This window comes from Ictalurus furcatus, chromosome 15 (assembly GCF_023375685.1).
Source record: "Ictalurus furcatus strain D&B chromosome 15, Billie_1.0, whole genome shotgun sequence".
Classification (NCBI taxonomy): domain Eukaryota; kingdom Metazoa; phylum Chordata; class Actinopteri; order Siluriformes; family Ictaluridae; genus Ictalurus; species Ictalurus furcatus.
This window is the reverse complement of record NC_071269.1, coordinates 18843809-18864554: the sequence shown is the minus strand read 5'-3', so window position 1 is coordinate 18864554 and position 20746 is coordinate 18843809. Positions and strand designations below refer to the sequence as shown.

General features: G+C 40.9%; 1 protein-coding gene across 1 annotated transcript in view; it reads right to left on the bottom strand.

The window, feature by feature from the left end:
- The window catches only part of camta1a (calmodulin binding transcription activator 1a), a 442204-nt gene that overhangs the window by 248918 nt on the left and 172540 nt on the right, over window positions 1–20746 (bottom strand). The window contains exon 4 of the mRNA XM_053644237.1: window positions 7556–7623. Coding sequence (XP_053500212.1) covers window positions 7556–7623 — 68 coding nt within the window. The remainder of the gene's footprint in view (window positions 1–7555; window positions 7624–20746) is intronic.

Here is a 20746-nt window from a genome sequence, read left to right as displayed (position 1 = left end):
CAGGGACACATTAGCAAAGGTAATGAACAAATGAATCAACCATGAAAGGCCACTAACATACCTAATTATTTGTAGATGAAAAAAACTTGTGAAGATTAAATGAAGTATATTTTATAAAGGAATTCGAAGTATGAACACGGGAAGAAAAAATGCAGTAAATACTTTTGCCTGAATTTGAGATGTTCCGCATGTTCAGAAACCCTTTGTAATGTTAACTGTGCCTTTATGATAAAACAGGATCCTAGATATTTATGCACATCCGACAGTAACTATTGCCGTCCCTGTGCCTCACAGTATCATCATAATATTCCAGTTGGGGCTAAATAAATAACTACAGTAAGAAAAACACAGCATGCTTTGGCCAGTGCTGATGTGGATGATGGCCTTGGTCACTGAGCCTCAGCTCTTTTCACACAGTCGACTTCATACTGCCCGCTTTATCCATGCTGCTAAATCAGGCAGTGGCCTTGGCTTTCATTAAACACCTAATGCAGAGCTCTCCCTCTAATGGTAATGGAACGGAGGAGGCTGCCAGCGTAAATTAGAGTGTGCAGCCCGAGTTGGGAGAGATTTTTCTGGCCTTTGGCAGGTATGGCCTGAATTAGCTGTAGCATGCTGTTCCAGCAGTCAGCGTGAGAGCGCTTGTATTGATTTTAAACACTGTTGCACTTCCTATCTGAAAGGGAATGTGTATTACAGGAACTGAGCACATCATTCAGAGGGCGCTTAGCTTTTCTCTCTCAGCAGGTTTCTGATTTATTTCTATTTATTTATGATTATAATTATAACGTAATGTATTACTTATATGCACCTTGCAGTATGCAATTCTGTCACGTCGTAAAAGTTTGTCCGTATTTGTCTTTTTCTGCCTTCTGAAATCCATCAAATAAAGAAATTTGGACAATGGGCCTAATTTTTTAAGCTGGAGGTGACCAGATTTATTTGTATTCCATTTCATTAATTATATTGATTCGTTAAAAATCGTTATATCGGGAACATTTTCGTAATCTATGAGAGCACCAGAGTTCGTGTAAACTTACATATGAGGCAACTCAATAATCCTCAATTTACAGACTTCACAGAAATCATATAATTCGTATAATTATCAATATGGACATTACATCCATCTTCTATACCGCTTAATCCTTTTCAGGGTCACGGGGAAACCTGGAGCCTATCCCAGGGAGCATCGGGCACGAGGCGGGGTACACCCTGGACAGGGTGCCAATCCATCGCAGGGCACACATTGTCGAGTTTAATTTGCTTATTTATTTCAAACGCACCCACACATCCGATTCATATTTTGTGAAACACAATCATTTCACATTAATGACTTGAATGAAATCCAAATCCAAATCAGACTAGTCATTCAATTAGCACAAAAGAAATAAAAGAAGGAAGAGTTAGTGGGCAGCTGATGCGCGTCACTGGCTAAGCTGTATTACTGGAAAATTTACAGCACAACACACAGGAAGCTCTCTTCTGCCATTTAGTTGTCATTTTGTTATTTTCAGCTCTGAGTGAGTTTAACTTGAAGGTGTTTTGTGGGCGTCGCTAAATTAAAACTAAGATAAAAACTCAGCTGTGCCATGAACGCGCTTGGGAATTTACAGGCTTATTGATCACCATATGCACAGGTGTATGAAGAAAAGCACCTAGTTACAGAAACGTTTGTAAATCTGGCAGGAATTTATAGTTCAGTCTGGCCTATGAGAATATATACACAAAACTTTTAGAAACGTCTGAGAAAAGAGGCCCATTGCGTGTATTTGATGAGTACTGGGTGATCGCTCATGAACAACAATGAAAGCACTGATTTAATAAAAAACAGATGAAGACTCAAGGGTAAAATGTCTAACGCACGCAGCAATAATGTGCTATTTATGTCAATACTTTCCCACCCTCACATTCCAGCAGTACAATACATTATATATGTTTACTATGGCTGGATGTCACAATGCCTCTACTTCTATTTTTAATATTTATTTATTTCTCTATACAGCATATATAAGGCCATTTTCTCTGTAGCCCCAATTCTCTTGTTTATACAAATCTCACATTCTTTCTGCTTTTTCCACTGGCCTGGAGCTGTTACATGTTTCCCCCATGTTCACATAAGTGTGTGTGTGTGTATATGTATATATATAGATACACATGTACGTGTGTGTGTGTGTTTGTACATGGGCCCACAGGCTGTGTCTCCACCCGTGACCTGCATATCTATTACCACCTCCAAGGTTTGCTGAGCTCTCTGTTCTCTGACTGCAGATGGAGGCAGGCTTCATCTTGCCTGTGGAGCGCTGGAGCAAATGACCTGTATGAAGACACATTCTAGGACAAAATGTGTGAAAGCGTTTAGCCGTGACTCCCATGCCTATGCCCTTTCGACCATGACCTTGCACAAAGATCCACAGGCAAGAATCGCTTAGGGCCTGTCAATCAAAGTCACTGCAGATGGGTAGATGTTACTTAGTCAGACCTGGTGCAACAGCCACAACAGCTCCATCCATCTATCCATCTATGTATCCATCCTGATATGAATTTACATGGGCCTACTCACATGAAAACTCAAGGAAGATGGTTGGTGACCACTGCTCTAGGGTTTTGCAGTTTGATCTCTGAACAGTAGATGATATCTAAAGCGTATGTGTCATTACCGCACATTTCCCTACCGAGAAAAGAACATATTCACTTAAAACACACCTATGATGAAATTCTAAGGGCAGTTGCTTAAAACAACAGTTAAAATACTCTAAGTTCCTAAAATAAGATATACATGAGAGATTTTTTTTAAGGACAGTCTTATGGCAGTTCTTTCCAATGCTTGTAAAGTACAACACAGTAAAGTAATTTCAGTTACTCCCACTTGTACTAGTGTTTTGTAGTATTAATATGCAATGAGTCCCACATAACAATGTTTCTTAACAAATAATGACAAATTCCTCCATTCAGAAAAGCTTTACTTCAATTTCATTTCATTCCTTTTCACACCTAGACCTCTTCATGGTAATTACGTAATCGCTTCAGTTGTGTTAAATAGAGATTAGGTTGAAAAACTGGCTTTGGGCATTTGTAACCGAACGTCAGTAAAAGAAGATGAGGGTGTTGTCATTTTGTATCCTCACCGAACAGAGTGCTGTATTTTATCTTCAGTGAACGGCAGAGAGACCAATGAGACAGGGTTTACAGGAAAACACGTGGAAATACTCGTGTCTTATTGGCTGACAGCTCTGAATTCTGCCAAACGCCAGCTCACGCAGTCAGTGTGAAAAATGGACATACGCTGTGTGTGAAAAATGGACATATGCTTATTTAAATCAATAAATAAATAACACAAAAAACCCTATATATATATATATATATATATATATATATATATATATATATATATATATATATATGACACCAAACTATTGTAGCCTAGACTCGTGTTCGATTTTTAGTTTTATATTTTATATTATATTTTAGTTTTATATTTTATCGGTCAGGTAGTCCTGCAAACAGTGACTACGTTTACATGGACAGCAGTAATCTAATTATTGACCTTATTCTGAGTAAGACAATATTGTGATTAAGGTGTTTACAAGAGTCACGTTTAGAATACTCCTTTCATGTTCCCGTTTTACATGTTATAGAACATAGATCAATTAACGGCACACGTCATTACGTCACCGCTCCACGCCGTCCGACGTTCCCTTCAGAATTTCACGTATTAACATACAGTTCGTCTTCGTTATTGGACCATATACAGTTTTGGGTGTTTTTATTAAAATTTTTTACGAACGCTTCAAGTGCGGTTAATTATTAGTCATGCTGTACGTGCAAATAGACGACTGCTTGAAACCGTGGGCTGCGTCCCAAACCGCGTACTTACTTACTATATAGTATGTATTTCCTACATGTATATCTCCTACTACAGGCCTATAGTAGGCAAGTACGCAGTTTGGGACGCAGCCGTGCTCTCTTGTTTGCCGTCAAACGGTTGAGCGCTACCATGTGTGTAACGTGTGTGCGCTACCGTGGGTATGGGTTTACATGTCTGTTATACACGTCCATAATGCGACTAAAATAGGAGTACTCCACATGTCTTAATTCGATTTGTGTTTACTTCGAGTGTGACCTTAATCGGATTAAGGTAATAAAAAATTGCTGTTTACATGCTAGTTTCTTAATCAGAGTATTGTCTTAATCGGGTCAATAGTGGATTATTGTTGTCCATGTAAACGCACTGAGTGATAACACTCGGGGCAGGTTTTATGATAAATGCAACTTTTTGTCCAATTTTCACATTTTTAAGCAATTAACCCTCACATGCATGGAAACGTTCTATTTAGAAGTATGTTTTTTAAATGTTTTGTGGTGGAGAAGAATATGGGCTCAGCCCCGGATGATTAACAGTCCAACTAACGCCCCAGGTATACCTTTAATAATAAAGCGATGGGTAATGCTAGATGAATTCAGTTGTGTGAAAGCCAACAAATCCACACTCGTTTGTAAGAACTATTATAAATTATGTGAGCATCATCATCATCATCATCATCATCATCATCATTATCCTTCAGCCTCCCCCAAGCTTAAAATATAATTGTACCAAGAGCAAAGAGACACATATCAATTATAAAATACATGTTCTATAAAGATTACTAATGCAGAGTGACCTTCAGCCCATATGCCGTGTGAACGGGTCTGCTGTTAACACCCCCTACGGCCAGGAATAAATGTACAACACTGAATCCCGTGTCAGTAATAAATGAATGAAGAGAAACAGACTTGATTTCACTTTTTTTGTAGCTATGCTAAAAAGCCAAGAGGGTGCTCTCTACCTAATTTTCTGCAATTATACAAGGAAATGTCTTATAATTGGCACTTTCTTTATTCCTGCCCATTATCGATGTCCCTTACAGGCATGGAGGCATAGAGAAAATTGGCTGGATGTTGCAGGACCCACAGTCCATTTGCACATGAATGAGGTTTGTTAATAAGAGCAGACAGAAAGAGAGAGAGAGAGAGAGAGAGAGACAGACAGAAGGGAGTATGTGACGGGAGAGAAAGCCAGAAAGCACTAAGACTCGTGGTCAGTTTTTATTTTATCTGTGGCGGTCTGCACTCCCTGGATGAAACTGGAAGGAAAGGAAGTAAGCATGTAACCAAGTGGTGCTCAGAGTCTGGCACAGAAGCAGTGAGGCCCAGAGCTGTCTAATAGGCGAAGAGCGACTGCTGCTAATTGGGAGTGAAGCGCGGATTCGTCACGGAAGAAATAGAGAGACTGTGTGTGTGTTTGTGTCTGTTTCTGTTCTGCTATTCTACGATATAAACTTGCAGGACAGGAGTCAGGAGGCTCATGCCTGGGGTAGAAACACACACACACACACACACACACAGTACATGCTCAGCATTGCAAAACACTACCCTATAAGATACAATGCATAATGTGGTGAATGAGGGAAGGAGAAATATCATTTTGTGTCATCATCTCTTTGACCTGTAATAACCCCCCCACCCCCCCACACCCTCTTTCTCTGTCTAATGAAGCTCTTATACATTTTCTTGTTCTTGATCCTGTGTATTCACAGTGACCCTGCTCTCTTTTCATCATGCTCCTGGAATTTAGCAAGTAAATAACATTAAGAATAGTTTGCTGAATTTACAGTAAGAGTCAAAGAAAAACAGAAAGGCATCGAATGGGCTGCATGCTGTTAGACTACAGAAATGTGGCCCAGGGTCACGGCTGAACAGCACATGCTCAGAATGCACTGATACATAACATATATAACAAGTATACCTACGTGAATGGCTGAAATGAAACAACCATAAATCTGCATAAAATGCAGCATTTTGTATGTTGAATATATGCGAATATTTTTTTGCACGTGAGGCGTAAGATTATTTAAATTAAAGCAGTACTTTAGTGGAAATTGCTGATAATGTTAAAGGTCTGGTGAATAATAGATAATGCAAATGTTAGTTATTCCTCAGAAAGCAAGACTAGTCATGAAAGCATTACGAGTCAAAGCATTTCTGAACCATGAATTTCAACCTGCTATTTTATAGTCCGTAAAGCAGTGTTTTTGAGATTGTTACAGCCAAAAAGGCTTTTTTTCTACATTTGGGATGCAGTTTGCAGGGTTTTTACTCTTTTTTTGGGGAAAACTGCTTGAATTGGCGAAATCGCAATCGCACGAAATTGTTTTGCACGGCATTTCGCAGTGATGTTTGTTGGTAAACGAGACCTTTTAGCTGTACTCGTGTTAGACGCATGTGAATTGAAGAGGGCTTTGGCTGAATGCGCGTCGTGATGACGTCACATGGCGTGTCTTGGCCCAAATTTGCAAAAAATATGCTGTAATTTTGGAAAATTGCTAGCTCCTGCGAATATTGTGTAGCTCCAATGATTTTGCAAAATTTCTAAATTCTGGAGGGACTTCTTATGGTTATGTTTTTCCTCCTGTGAGTTAGCAAGAGTGTACATAGCAACAAGATCATAGTATGTTTTCTTGCTAGTTAGCAAAAAACGCAGTGGTTAAAACTGTCTGTTTCATTCCTAGCAAGTCAGTCAGAGGTTCGCAAACTGCTGCATTGTTTAATGTTTATACACAGAACGTACCATTGTTTTGATTAAGTCCACATGGTGCTACCAGAGAATTTTATAGCCGTAAAGCAATTCTGATCTGGTTTACAGCAATTCTGCTCTCAAAATCAGTTTACATGACCTTATGCCATAATACAGTCATTTTTCATACAAATAAAATATTAATCTTTACATACAACCACCAAATACAAATGATTCCAAATATGCTATTTAAATACACGAGAAAAACTGCCATCTTTGCTAAGGCTGAGCTGTACCATGCTGCCATCTTAGCTCTGTCGCCTTAGCTGAGATCATTCCCATAAGAATCACACAGCATGGGTATTACTTTTCAGACTCACACATTCAGACACGCAACCTCCACTGGCCTGCTTCACTATCATTTTCAGGAGAATTTTATCTGGAGACACACTGACTGAGACTTAACAGATACCTCTGGCTCCACAGGTTCTGAGTACAGCTACGACTTAAGAATGAGTCAGACCTGAAAATTTCATCAGTAACTTTGCAGAGCGATCAGTTGAAAATGTTCACACACACACACACACACACACACACACACACACACACAGATCTTTGTTTCCTCCTCTCTACCCACCATGGACAGCGCTTGTCTCACACTTTTATCTATTAACAAGCGGTTAATTTGCAGCTAGATACGAACACATTAGCATGGTGTTAACAGAGCAGATGAGAACGAAGCTGCGTGCTAAGAGCTTCGCTAATAGGCTATTTGGAGTTATTAATCCACATTAATATTCCATTACCTGTCAGCACTCACTCAAAGAAAAGAGTTAAGCTTTTGAAACTGGCATGAATGGCTACCAATATCAAACACCCAACTTTTAAGATGAGAGAGAATCTCAAGTGGGTGATTAGAAGAAACTCCAGTTAATAGCCTACTTTGGGCCATGAAACGTGAAAGAAATGCTCCCATCTTTATATGGAACGGAATATACGCCTTACCTTGTTTTAGGGGATGTTGTTAACCATTCATCATGCTTCTCAAAGGTTATCAAGTAAGCTGCAATTTCCTGCAAGAGAAGAAAGACAAAAAAAATAAATAAATAAATTAAAACCTTGACAGATGCTGCGGTTACACAATAACAATCACAGCTTTATTTTTTTAGCACTTGCATAAAACAAGTTGGAACATATGGATTTAAAGTGAAATAAGGAAAGCTTCATGGGATTTCCATTCAGAAGATCAAGTAAAACAAAATGAAATGGCACAAAACAAAGACATTCAGTCCACAATGTAACCATTATCATCAAACTGAGACGTAGTGCATTAAGGCCTCAGAGCTCTGATCAGCAACGACAGGCGTGAGAGAAAGAGGTGTTTGCCATTCAGCAAATCACAAGTGTACGGTATGCACAGACAAGGTCTCTCAGCTTCAGTAACACAGTTTGATATGTCAAAATATCCGTCTCCAGTTGAGTGTAGTTGATCTCAGTTAGGTGCAGCTGTCACGGCGCAAAGAAGACAAGAGGAAGACTGAACTATGTGCTATTATTTTCCCACAAAGTTAATCACAGCAAATAAAAGGAGGCTAGGCCTGAAAGACAACCGCATGATTACTTGTGACAGGAAACCATTCACTTTTCACCCGGGGCATTTGTCATTTTGCTCAAACCAAGAGAGCAGAGAAAACAACAAGGGTGACTGATGCTATCAACACCGATCAGATTATTCACCATTCAACCTCATTATACTCTATTATAGGGAGAGAAAAGACAGAAAAGTGTGTGTGTGTGGGGGGGGTACGACACAAGATTCTCATGATTTAAACAGCATCTCTTCAGATCAAAATGTCTGACAGCAGTCGCATTGTCTCTGACAAACTGAATGTGAGTGAAACCAAGCGCGTTTGCGCCACGCTGACAGCTCACCACAGTGACAGTACGAGGGGAAAAGTTCATTCTGCTCTGATCTCTTCATGCAGAGGAGTTTCTGGAATTCTGTCAGACGAATGCAAAACAGACATACTAAAAAGATCCGATGTCAGAGAGCAGCAGGATTGTCACATTGCGCTTGGCAAAGTACCGCGTTTTTGCATAGTTCAATATCTTCTAATTTGCCTAAATAATTCACTTACATAATTAAGCGATTCTAACGTCTTAATTTGAAATACAATCCGTCAATACGTTTGTTTTCGCTCATATTCGACTAGGCAGTTTGCTCAAGTAATCTAAATTAATTGCATTGTGGTCAATATCCTCGGTGTATCTGATGCCGCCAAGATTTTAGCTTATCGATCTCATTTACCAATGAAAAATCATTAATAATAACACCAAATGCAATCCGTTTGCAAACAACCACAAGGTATCGAATGCAAAATACACTAATGGGTCATGGCTGGCTTTCTATATTTCATTTTGGCATGCTGGGCACCGGAGGAAACCAGAAGCACACTTTCTGGAGGACCAAGATACCTAGCTTGCCAAGGCAGTGGGAAGAAACCCAAGGTGCTGTCTGAGAAACCCGGGCCTTCTGATTCAGAACGGTTTTACTTTCATCGTGGCTGAAGGGAGAGATGACATGATGAAATGGAGAAACCCTGCTGTTAAAAGTCAGAAATTCTTCTCTCTGCAAAGACTCATGTTCTATCCTGGCAAAGATAACAAGATGGGAATTCAATACCAGGGAGGAATTTGATAGAAAGCTGTGCATAAATTATGAACTTTAATACTTCTACAACTTAGTAGAGAAGAAGGAGAGTTTAACAGCAGAAAATAAAGTAATGGAGGAATCTTGAACTCTTGGTGCATTGGTAAAATGTTCACCCTTTTGTCAAGAGAGAGAGAGAACCCTGTTAAAAGTATAACCGTGTTTGGCTGGGGGTCCAAAAAGGCATAATTGGCCATGCTCTCTGACTAGCACCTTCCTTTCTCCCCTGTCAATTAGACCTCATGCATATTGGCAAGATCACATTCCTCCAAGCATGTTTGGCTGCCCTGTGACGTTGAATGAACAGCGGGTTGAAATGATTCGGCTCTTGGCTTCGTGCATCAGACATCTGAAACTAACTGATGTGCATGTCTTGGTGACAACTAAGCGTGAAGACCCTATACAAAGTTTTAGTAAACTTGAGTTCATATACAGTAAAAACTCTGTGGACAAACGTGGTGGAATTTGAACTCTTGAACATCATTATTAGTAAGGATTCAACCTTTTGTGAGAGAAAAAGCCAGGGGCGAAGGTCCTACTGTAACCTTGGAGCCCATTAGAGACCCCCCTCCCTTTGCATCGCTCTCGCATTAAAAGTCAACATGTCGACCTCAGTGCTGAGAGCAGAGGCCTGGTCCAGGAAATAAAAGCCAAGCCCAGCCCCGCCGCTCCCCACCTTACTAACCTCCTCTTCGAACAGATGTCGAGGATTATTCCAACCCCCCAATCAACCATAAAGGTGCAATAACCTTACAGCGAGAAAACAAACAAAAACAGACGTGCCGCCGTTAAACAGCTGCAAGAGACAAACTTTGCTGGGTGTTATAATGAGGGTGGGATGAAGTGGTGTGGTAGCATACTTTCGGGTTGACTGGACGGGGTTGTCAGTAGTGTAGAACTGTTTGTATATTGATGGTGCACCTATGGCCAGCAACTGTCAACTATCTCTGAACTTGTTGTGCTGACTTTGCAGTCAGTGGCCACTCAGGAACACTCAAGCATGCTCTCTTTTCATCTCGGTCTCTCTCTTTTTCTCCTTCATGCAGACCTTTTCAGAAATTTTAGGCAGCTGCACAATAGCCGTCGTGATTATTACACACATAACCATAACCATTACAAGCACATGTACTGATGCATAGTATATGCAGGATAAACTCATTCCAAGGGGCATACATCACCTTCTAAAAACAGCAATGACCTGTCACCGAGCTGTCTATGAGTCTGATACTATCGCAAACCTCTATTCTAGCAAATGAAGATTTGACATGGGTGAGACTGATAAAATCCATATATCAAGCGTATATGTAAGAAATGCTGATTATGAAGCAAAGACTCAGCTTGCGTGTACTTAATATGCTAAAGGATTCAGTAGTTCAGCAGTTCAGCACTCTCCTTTACCTTTTTTCCCTGTCTGAGATGTCATTTTGACATGTCGTTTTCCAAATGCTAAGAAGAAAGCCTGTTAAAGGAACACATTCATTATACCTTCAGAGGCTTCTAAGACAAGAGCCAACAACATTGCCGTCTCACTTTTCACTCAAATTGTCACTGCGGGCAGGTGTAAAGTGGGTAGGTTCTGGCTTGGACATGTCTGAGAGGACAAATATGGCATTTTCAGATGGAAGGAGCAACACATTTCCCTCCTTTCACAGAAATTGACATGAAGCAAAACACAATTTAACCCTGACTGCTTTTCAATCAGGTAGAGAGAGGACCAGGCAGGACATCTAACATTTCCTTTCTCCATGCACCTTATAAGTGACTGGCTGGATAGGAAAACGTTTAACCACAAGTTACAGCACCAGCATGGACGTACCATTTTTTTGTTGTCTCTTCAATATGTTGCCTGATGTCTCTGAAGAAATATGTCAAAAGTATCAAAACTCTCTGTCAGGATAAAGTATCTGTAAATATCTGCCCCGTTAAAAAGGAGATTGGCATCTTTTTGGCATTATTTCAGCAGGAATCCACATCTGTACACACATCCATAATGGCGTGCTATCCTAGGAGCTATTCCATGCAGCATGCACAGAAAAGCTGGGTAAAGTTAGAGAAATGAATCTCTCCATTTGAATACTAATATCTGATGCAGCACTTCTGGATTATTTCATTTTGAAAATCTAAACACCTTGAGGGGGTGATGGCAAAAAAATTGACATTTAAAAATGATCAAATGGGTTCATCATTCACAGAGTGTAGTTTCATGGGTAGCATATGTCAACCTCATTCTTTCAACTCACTCTGCACTTCAGTTCAGTCTCCAAGACATAAAAAAAGAGCACTGCAACAAAACCCACTTTCATGCTTCCAATTGTCAGAAAGATACCAATAAGACCCAGATCTCTTGGAATTAAAGTGGGATAACGAGGGCTTTTTAAAACATACTTGCACTTGAGAACAGATCCCAGCTAAAATAAATAAATAAATATCCAAAAAGAGTAAGGAATTGAATATTTCACATATCCATGTGGATATTGCATTGTAACTGTTACCAACACTCCATGTTGTGTATGATTCTGACCTTGCCCTGTACTTGAAAGCAGGAATTCTTGGCAGGAGGGGCAGATGGATATGAGAGGGGAAAAGAGAAGAGCCTCACATCCGATTGCGCTCCCCAGGTTCCCTTGCTTTTGCTGGAAAGTGAGGTCATCCGATATTTCCTCCAGGGCAGCCCATGAAAGCGACCTGGCTGGTAGAGGGTGCAAATGGATTTGCGAGGGGACAGTGGAGAGGATTGCGCTACCCAGGCCATCCCCTGGGGCAAATAGGGATGCAATTAGGCATAAGAGAGAGAGAGACATCTCAGGGAGGGACAGTGAGGATGTATGTGGGAGGACGAAGAGGTGAGAGGATAAACAAGACTGAGAGAGGGAGATGTGCTATGGCTCAAAGAGGAGGCAGGAGGATCAGTAAAGGTCAAGGGCTTCAGAATAAGCCACAAAGCCTCATACTCACAGCAGAGCTCGATAAAAAAACAAGCACGTTCATTTGCTTAGCAAGATGTAGGATGTACATCAAAGATTGTACATCAAACATTGTTCTTTCATGCAAAAGCAGAAGAGTAAGGTTGCTTTCTCATGTAATATTTCTGTAATCTAGAACGTCTTGCTCCTGATAAATCCAACTAAATTCCCAAAAACAAGAATTCATCTTGAATTTAATGAAGAAGATAGTTGTCTAATCCTACTACCTAGAATAGAGCCCAAAAGATGATAGGACAGTGAATACGGAGACAACAGAAGCGCTCTACCTTTTAACAGCTGCAGTTCTCAACTGCTGGCATGGCATGTTGCTGCTCTACGAGTCCCAAAACAGGGTTAAAATGCCACCCTCTCCAATGCCTTGCCAATTAATCCGAGCACTGGCTGTCTAAGGGAAGCCATGACAAGAACAAGGGGCCACAGGTTTCACTTTACAACCCCTCCATTACCACCCACCCACCAACTTTTAAAGCCCATGATGCTCTATGTCTCAGCATCACCTCTTGCCAAGAGCTTTTGGCCATCAAGCTGCCGACTAAACAGAAAGCACCAGGATGTGTTGTGCTCAGTGAGCCAATTTGCAGAACAGAGAGAACCCTTTCAGCATGGTGGAAGCATCTGCCCCGGAAAAAAAGGCAGGTGGAATACATCTGTGTGGCACAGGAGACCCTTCTCTCTGCTTTTAAAACCAAGGCTGTTTGCTCTTTGCCTTCACCGTTGCATTTAAAATCTGTGTGGCTATACCTCTCTCCCAGAATCAAAAAACAGGACGTGCTCCAAATGCCTTCATTATACACAGAGTATGGTAAGGCTGGGATCAATTCTGATTCGATCTCGAATAGCTTAGATGTTTTTCCAGCTGGTGGTCATTTCTTAGCATGGCACACACCATCTCGCTAAGTCTCACAACATTCTGTATCGACATACTCATACTTCTGGCACCCCCATCTCTCATCAGCATGGCCTTTTGTTTCCATGGCCTAAACACAATGTGCAGTAACAGGGAGATGTAAGGGAATGGAGAGGGAGGTATGGTGCCTCTACGACGATCAACAGAGCACGTGCTGGAGCATTGTGAGATGTCTTGTTGCTGACACTGGGCTTGTTGTCTGAGATTCAAATGAATCTATCCTTTTAGAATGTATCATCATTAAGACATGTAAGAGTTTAATGGTCACCACTATCACCAGCACCAATTCCTTCCAGTCCACTTTATAGCTGCCTTTGACAGGTTAAAGTAGGGCTGCACAAAAATGGTATTAAAATCACCTTGATTAGTTTTTCACTCCAGTTTGACTCAGCAACAGTGTTCCTAGAAACATAGAATCTGTGAGTTAATTTAATATAAACCAAATGCCCACTTGAAAGAAAAAAGAACAAATTTGTTTAATCTAGCTATCAATCTCTGAGCTGCTGGTATGAACATTGAACTTTTTCTTTCTTTTTCCTTCTTTCTTTTTTTTACTTAATTAAGTAATACCTAATTTATGACTGCAAAATCTGGGTTAAGAAAAAGTAACTTAATGTAAACCTATGTGCATATGATCTGCATAATGAAGCTTCTCACCCCAAAGTGACCTACATGTGTTATAAATGAGAAGGATATTGTGGGTTGTGTGTGTGTCCAACAGATATATGTCCTACTCCTACCACTCAGGAGGAGAGAATGGGCAGTTATTTTGCTGGGACACAATAGGATACTCTATTCCCACATGCAGCAATGGAGTGGCTCATTTGTATCCATCAGCTATACACTTCCTCTTCCTCGGCAGCTCCACGGGGAGCATTCAGGTTCATGTCCCAGAGTCCTTCGGCGCGCTCCTCCAATGTGTCCTCGCATCTACACTCAAAGTCCCCTATATCATAACTATCCTTCCTAACATCTCAGTATCCACCATCCAGCCCATGCACCAGGTGTTACTACATGGGAAGGCTACCAAGGCTGATTTCCTGAACAAGCATGATGAATTCCTACCAAGTGTTGTAGACCCGCAGTGCTCTCTTCCACTGTGACCTCACATCTGGAGTCGTCATCACACCAAGAGAAAGAAATATCCCCTTCCTAACATCTCAGCATCCACCATCCTGCCCATTTACAAATGTGTTACCTCATGGGAATGCTACCAAGGCTGAATTCTTGAACATGTGTGGTGCATGTGCCACGTTCTTCCCCAATATTTCCTCTCATCTACACCCGGGGTCCTTTTCATAATGTCTATAGCAGGGACTCTCTCCTACCTAACATCTCAGCATCCACCATCCAGCCTATCCACCAGATGTTACCACATGGGCATGATAATAAGGCTCATTTGCTCAACAAGCATGATGAATTCCTGAACAAGCAAGGTTTATTTGGAGTCGCTGTCCTCCAGTGTGCCCTTGTAGCTACACTCGACGTTCTTAACTTGCTTATAGCAGGAATTCTCCCTTTTATTAACATCTCAACATCCACCATCCAGCCCAGCCACATGGGCATGCTGCCAAGGCTGAGTTCCTGAACAAGTATAGTGAGTTCTTGAACAAGCGTGATGTATCTGCGGTGCTCTCCTCCAATGTGTCCTCTCATCTACACTCAGAGTTGTCTTGTTTATTCCTTGAGTATGAACTCACCCCCTCCTAATGTTTTACCATTTACAAATCAGACCATCTGTCAAACATTATCAAATGGGCATGCTACCTGAACAAGTGTTTGGTATCTATGGTGGTCTCCTCCAATGTGTCCTCAAATCTACACTCACAGTAGTTTCGTTTATTCTTCAAGCATTAAATCACTCCTTCCTAATTTTTACCATCGACCTATCAGGCCATCCACCAACACATTGCCACATGGCCAGGCCACCATTGTTGATTTCCTGAAGTGTGGGGTATCTGTGGCTCTCTTTTTCCCTCACATCCCTCACAGGTCCTCTTCAGAACAAATGTCGTGTATCTGTGAAGGCATGATCTGGGAAAATTGAGTAACTGGTACCCCTTGAAGTATGCCCTTATGCAACGCAAGACAATGTTCAGGGTTTTTTATTCTTGTATTAGTATGTAAAAAGCAAACAAATCTGTCTTCAATTCATTTTGAGAAAATGGTAAAAATCCATTCCCTTTTCTGTCTGCATTATCTCCTCAAACTGCCAATTACTTAAAAAGTAGGTCTAATTCCACCATGCTGTCTGAAGCCTGGCTCTGGCTGTAATCCCTGTGAGACAGGCTCGTTTTGGGGGATCATGAGCCAGAGTGAGATGTGAATCTCACTGTCATTGAGCCTCACTGAAGAAAGTCCCCATGGGCTGATGGGTGATAGATTCGGGGAGAGACAAAAGTGCTTCCAAAGCCCCATGCTCCCTATTACTGACACAGCTGAATCTCCTCCATCAAAGACTCCTGTCTCTCTGACCTCCCCTCTCTCCCCAGGCCCAACCAGTGAGCCTTGCCCTTGCCTTTGTGCAATCTGCCAGCTTGTTTATTTCAGCCAGCCAGAATCAATTAATGCTGGAATTATCCTGTGAATTTCACCATTCAGTGGTGCAAATGACTGCCCTTGCGTGAAACCAATTTCGAATTTTTGGTCCGAGTTTTGCCCAGAAACACCCACTGAGCTCTCTGTAAAATTAGACCGACCTGCCATTGCTGGTCAGGTTTATGGTTAATGTATGTGTGTGTGTGCATACTATGGTCCAAAACTGGTCGAAGAACAAGTACGAAACACAAAGCCCGAGCCCTTTACACCTTCTTGTAGCATGAGAGCTATATCTGTAAATCAAAACCTGGATAAAAATGAATTCCAATCTTGTTCTTGTTTTCATCTGGTCTTCATATGTGTTCTCATCATCTGTATTCTGCACACTCTGTAATTGGATCTCATTTCTCCTGTGCAATATGCAAATATGCTAGCTAGCTAGGTAGAATGTGGGAAGTCAGCCAGCTGTCAGCACGACAGGAGTCGGATCGCCAGAGATTTTCTTGTACAGCCTGTACTTACATTTTTCTCCAGAAAGACAGTTGTCTATTAGCAGACAACATAAACGATGACAGGCCCTGTTAGCAGCAACTGAGATACTAGCTAGCGTAAATGCTACTACAATGAACCAAGTCGTCATTGTGGAGGAAGTAAAAGGAGTTTTGCTCCTGGAGTGAAAAATATTTGCAGCTTTTTCTTTTTTAAAAAAAAAATTAGATCATGTTTAATCCTGTGTCAAGGCTTCCTCCATGTTGATGGTGAGCTAAAACAAACACACATCTATAACAATATAAGACTACATATGATGGTCTGACTGATATGATCTGATTCTGATCTGAATGCTGACTTTGGACTGACTTTTATGCCCCATTTACACTTTGATGTAACATTTGAGATCAAGACTGGATCACCAAAAATGCAAGTTCATGCAAGGGCCTAACGTTTAAACCAGCAGTCAACCATTAGAATCAATAAATGGGTGCTGTGGGAGATGTACCGTTTACTTCCACTTCTATAGAAGGTTTTACCCTAATACTCACTCACTCGAACCCGTACACACTCTCCGTTCCCTGCTTACTTTCTCCTTGTTTTGGCTTTCCCGCCAGCATGCTGCCTGATTTGATTTGTCTTTGAGGAGGACAGCAGGCTTTAATTGAAGTGTGTTTGTGCTATCACTCCCGAGCATCAGCCAGGCTGCCTTTGTTTCGCTTTCAGCCTGCCTGCCAGGTAGCCCACTCCCACTGCTCGCTGCTGACTCTTTGTGCTGAGATTACACTAAAGAGAAACTGTGACTGTGAAGGTCACACCAAGATTGAGTCAAATCCAGCAAAAGCTCTCCTTGACGGCGTTTACTTTCTGAATCGTGGCCAGGCTATTGTCTCACCGTAAACCCATGAGGGGCTGTGCTGCTGCAGTGTCATTTCTCCTCAGCTCTCAGCTTTGGCATACAGCATCACTCATATCTGATGATATCCTTGTTTCAATTTGATCTGCGCACCGCCTGAACCCCCTGATTTATCAGAAATCTAGCTCTGCGCTAAACCATAGATGCAGCCTTCTTTATGGCTGCTTCTTTCCTTCTTCCTCTCCAGACACCACAGAATCTGATGACCTTCTGCTATATGACTTTGGACATTCACTTTTTGAACCACCTCTGTGTTTAGCTTGCTCCAGACACTCTTCAATTTGTTAAACACGATAGCAAGGTCTTAATTGTCACCCAGTTTGCATTTGTGCTATGTATTCAGTTGGGCTGAACACAAAGTGTTAGACAAGGATCTAGTCATCTGACATTTTCCAAGTAAGGATACGACATGGAAAGGTCTGTCAGGATCACACCTGAAGAAGCAGTCCAGGAGCACTGTTTCATCAACCATTCCAATCCATTTACAAATCATTTCCCAGAGTGATTTCAACTGGACAGAGCCTGTGTTTATCCCATGCTGGATACATCTGCTCAGCTCCGCTGTGGCATGAAGAAGCAATGTTGCAAATCCCCATCATTTTCAATTTCTCCCTTTATTTCATTCATTTTACCCAGTAAAAAATGACAAATGGCTTAAATAAATAAATAAATAAACCATTGAGTGCAAAGATGAATTTAGGAGTGAGCAGCTGTCATGGTGTAATACAATTCATGGCCATGCATCAGCGTTACTGGAGGCGGCTCTGGCACTCAGGCAAAAACTCAAGAGTGCCAGCTGCCAGCACATCCATCCCCCTCATCAAAGTAAAGCACAGACAGACCAAGCTTCAGCATAATCCTTCATAAAAACTAAAAAAAACTAAATATCAAACACCAATCAAAGAGAATTATCCAATTTGAGCGCATCCATAAAGAGTAGTTCCAGCTATACCTTAATGCTCTTCAACACTGTCGATCAAAGTAACCCCATCCATGACATAAATTAATGTTCTTCTATAGCAAGTGTATCCAGCGCAATTAACACAACCTGCATGCATCACTTATGGTTAAATACATGGTTGAAATTTGGTGCTGCTAAATGATCTGGATGATGATGATGATGATGATGGATGAATGAGAGATCGGACTTTCTCAAGTGTGACCCTGAGGTCTAGAGTAACCTGACCTCTGACTAAGGAGTCTTAGGAGGAGGAGGTTGGGTTGAGTCTCCCATGCTTATAGTATACATCAGTAGAAAAACATTACTGGTGAAAGACAGAACTCTGAAGTGTGTAATGTCTAAAATAGTCAAATATATAACTAAACGTATTATCTATAAGAACATGAGTACAGTCCTGAAATGACACTGAAAATGTCAGGGTCGGTTGGGGGATATGGGGGAGTGTTTGATCTGGATTGTTCAGCTCACTTCACTCACACAGTTTAATGTGGAGGTCAACAGGGTTTGAGGATTCTGAGCACCTGAGAGAGGAAGCAGTTACAGAGTCTGGAAGCATTGGTGCAGATGTTTGTAGTAATGATATCACATATGCCACTAGCCTTCGTATGTTAGGCCTAGTCTACTTCGATCAGTCATGCAATGCCAGACTTTTGAAAATTGGTGCACCTATTGGTTTCTGAAATCCTCCTGAATATTTTGACCAAATTCCATGCCTGAGAGTAATAGTTTTTTTCAACACACCTATTTTACACGCATTTTTGCTCAGCAAAAGGTTCCCAAGCTTAAATTCCTGTACCAGTTCATGGCTAGGAGCAGGTTTGCCAGGCCTGTCATTTTCCTCCTTTTTGACTTGCTGCCATGGGTTGATTTTTTTTGTCCATGGGGGCTGATATTTTGCATACATTACATTATTTATATCAAAGTAGGCTGTATAATAATTCCAGTAGGCTAAATGATATTCAATGCAAACACTAAATACATAGTCTATTCCGTTAGTACGTGGGTGTTAGTTATACTAACATTACGTTAATATGTGGGTGTTGGTTATAATTACAACATAATGGATTGAGAGTTGGTGTAGCAGCAGAAATAAGGTATTGTAACTAGGGAAAATGATTATAATATAAAAACAGACTGCATCTATTGTATGTACTTGTCTCTCAGTGAATTGAATAGCTACTCTTTATTTATGACAATATGTGTAATGACAAAAGACTTGGGGGAAAGAAAAAAAAACACTTTTTAGAAGAACTAGATAATGATAGTCATGTTATTGAGTTTGGTTTACTGTCTGGCTTGGGAGAGTCAGATTATTGTGGTTCCCATAACAACAATCACCATATGCTTTTGTTTATGTCTTGCGATGTGCATTTGTTTGGGTTTATGTCCTGTCTCCACCCCTGTCACATCATTGGCTTGTTCCCTATATGTGTTCACCTGTTCTGTGTTTAAACATTGCTTATTATGTCTACAAACATTCTGATGTTGCACAGTCTTGTATTTAATGTTTTGTCAAGAAGTCTTGTCGTTTAAGTCTTGTGTGTGATCTTGTCACCAAGTCTAATACTTTGACTCTCACCCGAGTATGATTGTTGGATTTGCTCGTAATAAAAGTGTACACACTTGCATCCTGCCTCATCTTACGTCACATTACCGTAGGTTTTGGAATTGTACTGTTTTTATTGATTATTGGATTTGTAGCCAGTTTTAAATGATTACTGGGTTAGGTTTGTCACACAGACTCTGCAACTTTGACTATGGGTCCACGACTGGTTTTGCTCTCAATGAGTGGGAATAATGGATGATTCATCTCATCCTATCGCTATAGAGTGTTACTCCTTGTATAACACCTATAGAGAATCAGGAAGTTCATTTCTAAGTTCATCCAGTAGTACCATGATCAGATAAATCGAGTGTGAGCTCTAAAGGCTGCTGGCTTCTTGCTTCACAGATTCACAGTCACTTTGCTTTCACCCTAACTTCTTAGCGGTGATCATGCAACAAGGGACCGCTGAAGTGAAGTGTCATGACTAATTGAAGAGAAAATGTGGAGAAAATAAGGCTTCATGCTGGGAAAATGTTTAAACAGAAGCATCTCAGTGGCCCTCTATCACCATTAAGGGTGAGAAAGATAGATATGCTCTGAAAAAAAGGAAGGATAATCAGTTCTGTTTACATATTTCTCCTTCCATAATAGTCTAATTACTTTCCGAATAGGTTAATTACTGTAAATGTTTCGACTGCTGGATTAGTGCTTGAACCTGACGACTGGCTGAATTCCAATGGAGGCATGCTGTAAATATAAACAACCCTGCATGTGCGCTATCTATATTCAGATGAAATTGAAAACAGAGGCGGAAAGTGTTGCAATAGTTGTTGTTTTTTTTTTTCTTTATATGTTTCTGTTCCTGCCTTTTCAGCAATCCCAGTGTTTTGCTGCTGGCAAATTCACTGAGCAGTTGAGAATTACTTATTTAACAGATAACATTTCTTCTGTTGTCAGCAAAAAAGACAAAAAAGGTTCTTGTCCATAACAGGCTAAAGCCAATGCGGTGTGAAATCAGAGGTCATTCTGAGACAAGCAGCACAAACAGGACAGGGCATGGGTGAGGAGACGCTGTCCTTCCATAAACAGATCCACAATACGTCGTTGTGTAAGTGTTTGAGAGGCTAAAATGGTATTGTTTGGTA